The sequence below is a fragment of the Myodes glareolus genome, chromosome X (genome assembly GCF_982192425.1).
Source record: "Myodes glareolus chromosome X, mMyoGla1.1, whole genome shotgun sequence".
Classification (NCBI taxonomy): Eukaryota; Metazoa; Chordata; class Mammalia; order Rodentia; family Cricetidae; genus Myodes; species Myodes glareolus.
In genome coordinates, this window is record NC_142053.1 from 105,746,940 (window position 1) to 105,755,952 (window position 9,013).

At 35.0% G+C, this 9,013-nt stretch overlaps 1 protein-coding gene across 1 annotated transcript; it reads right to left on the reverse strand.

Annotated features, from left to right (window-relative positions):
* Positions 1–2,282: 2,282 nt before the first annotated feature.
* LOC125401934 (odorant-binding protein-like) lies at positions 2,283–8,290 on the reverse strand. The gene is made up of 6 exons (XM_087902970.1): positions 8,234–8,290; positions 7,684–7,823; positions 6,342–6,412; positions 4,855–4,965; positions 3,314–3,415; positions 2,283–2,383 (listed from the first exon to the last, which is right to left on the reverse strand). The coding sequence occupies exons 1-6, from the start codon at positions 8,288–8,290 to the stop codon at positions 2,283–2,285; spliced, it is 582 nt and encodes a 193-aa protein (XP_087759096.1).
* Between the last annotated feature and the right edge of the window lie 723 nt (positions 8,291–9,013).

A 9,013-nucleotide genomic window follows, 5' to 3' on the forward strand; every position in this document is an offset into this window, starting at 1 on the left:
GAGACTTTCCTTTCCCCAGAATACTCCTTTTCTCATTGCCTTACCTCTACTTCCTGCCTGGTCACCCTTCCTATGCTTTCTGACTGGCTACTGGCCAATCAGTAATTTATTAATGCAATATAATTGATAAATCTTTGCAGAGTAGTAGACCATTGTCTCACACCAAGGTACCTTTCCACTACTGCTTAGATTCTTAGCTGGGATCATCTTTGTAAATTCCTGAAATAAAATATCAAGACAGTTGGGTTGCAATTCTACTTTGAAAGACTTGTTGTAAGACTGACATTATTTTTAGGATGTTTGGCTTTGATTTTGACAGCAGCCGAATCAGTTTTCTTTTCCATCAACCAGGATCAAGTATAGCCCTTTCCATGCATCTTTTTTTATTGATCTATGTCATTCTGACAGCAGTAAGACAAAATATGTAAATAGTTTTAACTTTATTTCCCTAATGGCTAAGTATATTGAACATTTTTAAGTGTGTCTCAGAAATTTGTTTTTCATTCTCTGAGAAAATGCTTTTTACATCTATAATCTATCTTTAGAAATGGAGTCATTTGTTTCCTTGATGTTTATTTTTCTGAGAAGACAAAGAAATGAGGATCTTTTGCATCTGGAATTGTTAACTTGCAAAACTGACAGTTTGATGCATTTTCTGGCTATTATAAGAACATATCTGCAGAAATAATTCACTCTACAATTTGATGAAGGAATATTATCCCTGGTTAACATGAGAGTACTAGCAACTAAGATTGATATTTAAATCATCTCTTATAGTCTTGATTAAGAAATTATTTTTTACAATGCACATAAAAATTACACTGGTTGATTAAATTAACAATAGTAGTTGGACAAGTTTATGGAACCAATCATGATTTATCTTCTATAGCTCAGGATATAAGCTCAACCTCTGAGTTACCTCTCAGATTGGGCAAATTTTACCCATGTTATCACAATGTGAATGGTGGGTTTTAGAACTTCTATTCCATTTAAAGGTTTGACAGCTTAGAAAGCCAACTTCTGATAGTAAAAGCAGTAGCCATAATCCTTTCACCTCTAAACTGAGATCAGATAAAAGCAAAAAGCAATTGATGACTAAAGTGCCAACACTAAACATGAATACATATTACAAACACAAAATGGACTTGGTATGGATATAAATTTCTCTGCTAGTCTCCTCTCTCTAAATATACACAAATGTACACACGCACACACACACACACACACACACACACACACACACAAACTCACATTCACAAATACTTTCAAATAAATATGTATATTCATGAATAAGTTGGAAAACTTTGAGGAGGAGGAGGGAGCACAAGTATAGTAGTAATTATTTTGAGATTGAGTTGAAGTAAAATTAATGTACATTGAATATACAGAATTTTTTTCAAACATTAGTCAAGGATTTGTTCTGAAAGATTTTTGTTTTACAAGACACACAAAGAAATGTTAAGTTACAGGTTTTTTAACAAGAAAATATTTCCTTGTTTCTTATTCATATCTGTTGCCTATGTGTATTTAATGTACTTTGATTTTCTTATAGCCTTAGATGAGAGATTGAATATAGCAACACCATCTAATATCTTTTCTTTTTCCTTATTCCAATCCCTCAAAAATTATTGCATGGACGTTTCTAGTTGATAGCTAACTGTGTTATAAGGGATAATTGTATAACGAAGAGAAAAGTTTAATAAATATTTGCATATTTATAGGGATTGTTATTTATGGAATACATTATCATGAATGTATTTGTTGAGTGAGAATGACACATATGTACACTATTTAAGAATATCCTGATTCATTTGCTTACTGAAGTCCATTAACAAGAGATAATCTCCTCATATTAACTACTGAAAACATATTTCATCCTGTGTTTTAAATAATGTATAAAATGGAGGCACAAACAGAGTTGTTATGTGAAATATTTTAAAGGGTTATGACCATTTATCTGCAAATAACTAATTTTCAGCTGCAGGTAAATAAAAGCAAACCATACAATTAACTTCTGCAGAGTTCTTGCCTTTGGCTCTCCAGTAATTGTAAAGTTTCCAATTCTTACAATAAGTTGTCGTAATACAGGTATCATTTGTTTCAATGAAGTGGTGATTTTAATTAGCTAGTGAATGGTTTTGTGGTTTTTAAATGAGATTCTATTCACAAAGTCCTCATTGCTTCTTGAAATCTTTTATTTAGTCATTCAAGAAAAGAACAGCTCATAGATCATAAGAAGAGAAAAAAGGTAAGTCGGAAGTTTGGAATGTTGTATTCTGACTTCACAGGTAAGGGGAAAATTGATTTAGAAAGAAATGATGATTTATATCTGATACTGATTCCATGGTCAAGAGGATATGATGCATAATTCTCATCTTGTCATCTGTGCAGACATAAAAGTCAAAATTAAACATAGTTGACCAGACAATAAAGTTTTCACACTTGTGAATGTATGAATACAAAATTAATATAACAATATAGAGTATAGAGAAGAGATTGTACATGAACAGTTCCTTTCCTAGAAATCACCAATATATTGTGTTTTGGATTCTCTAGGAGCACTGTTGACAGGAAATAATAACATTCTTTAGGCTTACATGAAAATTTATATTGAGAGATTTCAAGGAATATACTGAAAACCTGATAGTAGCTTCTCTGTGACAAATCATATGCCAAATCATAAATAACTAAGATTTTTCAAATGTTATGACACGGTTTTTTGATGGAATATGCCTCAAAATAGAAAATTTAGCAATTCTGATTAAGATAAATATCCTTCAAACTGTTTTATAAATAAAAAATTGCTACCCTTCATTTTTGTCACAGTAAGATTCTCAGTTTTAAAAGAAAAAATAATAACTTCTCTAGATTTGATGTTCATTTTTTCTTTTGGTCACATACTAATCTCTAATTTTTTATGTAATATGAACAAATCCATTCAAATATCAAGATGATTAGGCATGGCTTCTGTTTCTACTCACCTACAGAAGGTCAATATTCAGGACAAGTATCTGCAAAAAAAACATAAATGGGGTAAATATTGACAGAAATGCTCTCATATGAATATGAGAACAGATCCCAAAGGATTTATTGCTGGAAATAACAATTGAAAGATAGCATATGGCTAGATATAATCTGATTCATGGATCTTACTGTCTAGATAGGTAGATACATTGTTGATGGATAGATAGGGAGATAGATAGATAGACAGACAGAAAGAATCAGTATATAATATACATGTATTTATGAATACAGTGAGATATATATATATATATATATGCATGCTATGGACAAAAATATTCATTGAGATTACCTGTGGACAGAACTTCTCGAATGTTATCTGGTGGAATGCTATTTTCCTCAGCATACGCCTTAAATTTCTCACGTTGCTCAAGAGTCAAGGGTTGACCTTTTCCTACATTGCATGAATGACAATGTCAGAGACATGTTCCATAGAAATCTGGAGAATTTACCTTAGTATCCCACCACAATATACAGTAAAAATCCCAACTGCTCCAAATTCCTTTACACTTGGTTAGTCAATACAGGCAATATAAATTTTCACAAGTTCCATGGACACTTTAGGAAGGGTGAATATGGAAGCAGGGAAGCAAATATCTTAATTAAGCAAGACATTTTAGAGTTTGCAAGAGACTTGACTCTAGAGGCGTTTCAAAGTCCAAGGAGAGGTCCCCAGATTGTTCCTTGGGCAGCAGAGGAGAGGGTGCCTGAACTGGCCTCGTCCCATAGCCACACTGATGAATATCTTGCATATCACCATAGAACCTTCTTCTGGCAATGGTTGGAGATAGAGACAGAGACCCACATTGGAGCACTGGACTTATGTTACAGACTTAGCTCACAAGGTCCAAATGAGGAGCAGAAAGAGGGAGAACATGAGCAAGGAAGTCAGGACCATGAGGGGTGCGACCACCCACTGAGACGGTGGGACTGATCTAATGGGATCTCACTAAGGCCAGCTGGCTTGGGAGTGATGGAGCATGTGATCAAACAGAACATTTTGAATGTGGCAGGCAATGAGGGCTGACTGAGAAGCCAAGGACAATGGTACTGGGTATTGATTCTACTTCATGGACTGACTTTGTGGGAGCCTGGTTTGTTTGGATGCTCACCTTTATAGACCTGGATGGAGGGGGGAGGACCTTGGACTTCCCACGGGGAAGGGAACCCTGACTGCTCTTAGGACTACAGAGGGAGGGGGAAGTGGGGAGGGGGAAGGAAAAGGGAGGCAGGGAGGAGGTGGAAATTGTTAATAAATAAATAACATACTATTCTGCCATTAATAAGAATAAAATCTTGTCATTTGTCACAAAAAAGCAAAATCTAAATGTTAATATGATTTCACTTTTCAGGGTCTCATGATGAATCAAAAAATTTTAAAAAGCACCTTCTCTAGAGAAATTACTCATCACAGTCCTATCCACTTTCAAAAACGTAACACTGGAGAGTCATGAAGCCTGTCAATGGAATCTTCACATTTCTCCCAAAACTATACTTTAGAATTTGTGTTTTAATTTAATACACACATGTTCAAATGACACTCAAAATGGTCTGAATTTAGAGAAAATAGTATTTACTCTCTTCTTTCCAGTTAGGAAACATGAAAATAAACTCTTCCAATAGCCTTCCTCCACTTCTTCTACTCTTCATTGACCATGCTACTTGAAGTGCAATATAATGTAAAAGTTGGTTCACAAAACAAACAGTCTGCCATTTGGTGAACAGGAGTTTTAAAATACCATGATGCTGTATTTGGTGGGTGAATCTGACTTAATTCTACTTTACAGCGTTATACTTTCCTTACCGCATCAGAGAACCCTCAACCATTCTTACCAAGAACAAAAATCAATTTTGTTCTCCGGCTGGCTCTATCCACATTATCACCAACAAAGACTATGTTGTCTTCTGTTGCAGCCACAGGTTTAAATACATGATCACCTTCAACTGCAATAAAGACAGATTTCAAAACTCAGTGTCACTCATTTTTGTACTTTGTTTGATGTTACCTGTTTGGAAAACATTAATATTGACCCTGACTCTAGCAGTCATCTCTGAATAACTAACACAGGACACACATGGGCAAAGGTATTCTTGTAGTCATTAATTTTACATATCCCATCATAATGAAGTGACCAATCATTTCCACTCTTTAAACCTGATAATGAATCCTAAGTACATACACTTTTCCTTTTTTTCTGAATTCTTTGTGTCAAGATCTGTGGGATCACTCTTTTGGTTATTCCTTCCCATTTCAACGAGATCCAAAAGGCCACTTGTCAATTTCTGAAAGTTAAAACTTTTGGTGCCATACCATAATAAGACCTGGTGAGCAAATGGCTACATATGCAAAACAAGACTGTACTCATTACAAATGTGCAAAACAGTTTTCTTCTTGTAAGATTATAGATGTAAAATGTAAGAATGAATATTTTAACTTTACCAGACATTCATTTTGTTTGTGTGTCAATCTTTCTATGTATGTTTCTGTGTGTGTATTCCTCCCTTTTTCTCTCTTTGTCTCTCTCACTTTCTCTCTCTCTTTCTGTTGTGTGTGCATTAATGTGTGAGTGTGATATCTCCACTTACAGACACTGATTGAATGATAAAATAGTTCACACAAAAATAAATGAATTTAAGTATTTGGTCATTTTGTATTATATGACTGTTTTTTAATATCCCCATAAAGTTAGAAAACTATTATTTTTGTCAGAAGAATGTACCTTCTCTTCATTTAAAATCAATGAAAATTTATGCTGTGTATAATTCAGTTGAATAATGTTGCTATTATTTTTGCAATTATTTTTCATACTGAGGTAGTCAATTTGAAATTCTTAAATAGATGTTCTCCTAACTGCTTTTCAAAAGTGAGTTTTATCATCCAATGATGTGAATGTTATCATTTTTACAAAATATAAGAAAAGGAAATTTTAAAATAGCATTGTTAATTTAAATTCTCTCTGAATCCAGGATGATAGATAATCCCTATACTATAAGTACTTGGTAACCTGAATAATAAAGTTTGCAAAGATGTTTGAGGCCATTGAGAGACTTATTAGGGAGTGGCAGGCCTGTCCAATAAGAATCTGTGATACTGTATGAAAGAAAGGACACTGGATATTATCTAGAAACAATTTTTTATGCAGGAAACTATTTGGAGACATTTTGTTAGAATATCTCAGTTGATTGGAAGAATTGATAACTTTCCCAGTAACCAAAATTGTTCTAGGTCCAGGTACCTATGGGTACCTGAGGTATCAACATATACATGCTCACCCACAATGCTTTAATTTATAGAGGAAGCTCCCAGATCCCATACTTACACTGGGTTTTGTAGTTGCCATCTTCTTGCTCATACACAGTGACTTTGGTCTTTGAACATTGGTTATTCGCACTGAAAATTAAACAAAGGAATCATGATTTATTGTTTTTATCCTGCTAATTCATATTAAAATTCTTCAGGTTTTAGAGAACTTGAGATACTTTAATATCTATGAACAATGTTCAGAGCTAGGGGAGACAAATCTCAGTTTACCTTACTTTTCATAATTCTTGTTTAGAAAACATCATTCTGTTTATTATCATACCTATGAATTACTTGATTTGTGGCAATTTTTCCAAGTGCTAGGAAGACTCTATTTTCTTCCTTGTCCAAATTTCTCTATTCACTGAGTATGATTTTCAATATGTTAATTCTTCCTTTCTAGGCCAACAATAATATGTACACAATATTTTATGAATTTATTTTAAATGCTTTTATGCTTAACCTATAAATATGACTGTGACTAGAACAAATTAATGGTTCTAAGTATTTTAAGTTATTACAGTCCTATGCACTCTTTAATTGAAAATTGCCATCTGAATGTCAGAAAGAAAATTTTTGAACTAGAGCATCAGAGACATGCTCCCAGCAGCTCAGACTCAGTATAATCACACAAAAACTATAGTATTTAAATCATTGCTTCGCCAATCACTTAAGCATATTGCTAGGTAGCTTTTACATGTAGAATTAATTCATTCAATTATTTAAATTTTGCCACACGGCTTGTGGCCTACTGGTAAGGTTCCAGCTTGCAACTTATGTCTTTCCCCACTGGCAGCTACATGGCATCTTTTTCACTCTGACTTCTTTGTCCCAGCAGTCAGCTTTGTTTTACCCCTCATAGCTTTACTATGTCCTATCAAAGAAAAGATGTTTATTCTTTATTCATTAACAAATAAAACAATGTAAAGAGAGAAAGATTTAAAACAGCAGACCTGGGTTTGCATATTAGATTTTTCTGACCTGTGTGTGGAAGAATTTTTTATGATACTATGACTAAATAATATAACATGCATGATTTTGTCCCAAATGCTCACAACTACCTTTTAACTTACTAGAAGTGGGATCCATAGAGTCTCATGATTCTAATATTAGAGCATAAAATTCAACCACAGGCCTCTAGCCACAAGGATTCTCAGAAAACACTCATGGAATTGGAGACAGATTCTAACTTTCATGTGGTGTGCAGAACTAACTCATCATGGAATAACATAATCACATTTCTGAAGATGAGATTTTCAGTTCATGATCATAAACAGAACATTCTCCTGTAATTTAACAACATAAAAAATCTGTGGAATGTAAGCAGTCTACTCAAGTTGCACCATTGACAGTTAGCTTACTTGACATAAAATGTGAATTCCATTTGACTACAGTCTTCATTACAAGTAACTTCACGAAAGTAGAGTCTCATAGGTCCTCCTTCCTCTATCCTGTCCACATTATCAGCAGCGATGGCAATAGTAACCCACTTTCCTTCAAGCTGAACAAATAACAAATGCAATTGGAATGTGAGTTGATACATCTCTGCTCCCAATATGTAAAGTAACTAAAAATATACATCAATAACAGTTTATTGGTTCAAAATTGTTCTTCTAGGGATGAACATTAATAAAGAGTAATATGATAACTCAATTTACATAGCATTCTAAACATAAGACTTTTTGGAACTACTCATATTTTGATCTCCTATGCTCTGTAAATTCAATCCATTGTTTTCTCAGTTCATTTGATTCATCTTTGAGAAATCTTTCTGGAAAGGGGTAACTAAGTAAAAGTCAGAAAGGTCATTTTATGAATATGGACTTGGATGGACAAACTGAATTACACAACACATCCACAAAAGTAAGCTATTGATGAACATTAAACCTATTCACTGACAAATGAATTTACCTCAGCATGAGCTTGAGTCAGACCAAATGCCAAAGCCAGCAGTAGAAATTTGACCATTGTGGTGCCTGCCTTTGCTCTTCTGCAGATGCTCAAAATAAGACACTGGTTTTGAAGGAACTGAACTGACATAGGTTTTTATTCAGTTAGTTAGAGGGAGTTTCATGGAAACAACCAATGATTCTGCACCACAACAACCTATAGCTGTCCAGTATTTCTTCTTTGACCCTGCTTTGGAGCCAATGACCTCATATCCTTAAACTAATAAGATTAGGCTAAAGGTCAGTGTCTTTTGAGATGATTAATTGGGCATTCCTGTCAGAAAGAAAGATGTATCTCTGTGTGAACATTTAAGTAATCATTTTGTCTTTAAAACTATACTGGCAATTTTCTGAGAGACTTTCCCCACCCCCCTCGACTTTCTGGTTGCCCTGCAGTGGTGGCTATACCCTGCTGAGCTCTCCCGAATCCCATCCCAGGCCTCATCCAGGTACACCTCCCTCTCTTTCTCCCCTCCCCCTGGGGCCACAAGATCTCCCCAGAGCTGCTCCTGGGCATTCTGAGCCTGGGCTGTGGGCTCAGCCCGGCAGGGGCAGTTCCTGTGCTCTGATAGCCTGCCTGACAGGCAGGCCCTGAATCACCTCAGCCACATTCCTGGCCAGCAAGAGACAGTGATCTTCTAGCAGACATCCATTGGAGGAGGGGTGATTTGCTCCTGGCCCGAGGACCTGTCAACTTGTAGAAGAATGAAAATAGATCCATATCTATCACCATGCACAAAAC

Coding starts and splice junctions, on each gene's coding strand:
- LOC125401934 (XM_087902970.1), bottom strand. CDS start 8,290: ATGGTCAAATTTCTACTGCTGGCTTTGGCATTTGGTCTGACTCAAGCT. Junction 7,824..8,233: donor TGACTCAAGCTCATGCTGAG/GTAAATTCATTT, acceptor TTATTTGTTCAG/CTTGAAGGAAAGTGGGTTAC. Junction 2,384..3,313: donor TCGAGAAGTTCTGTCCACAG/GTAATCTCAATG, acceptor ATGTCTGCACAG/ATGACAAGATGAGAATTATG.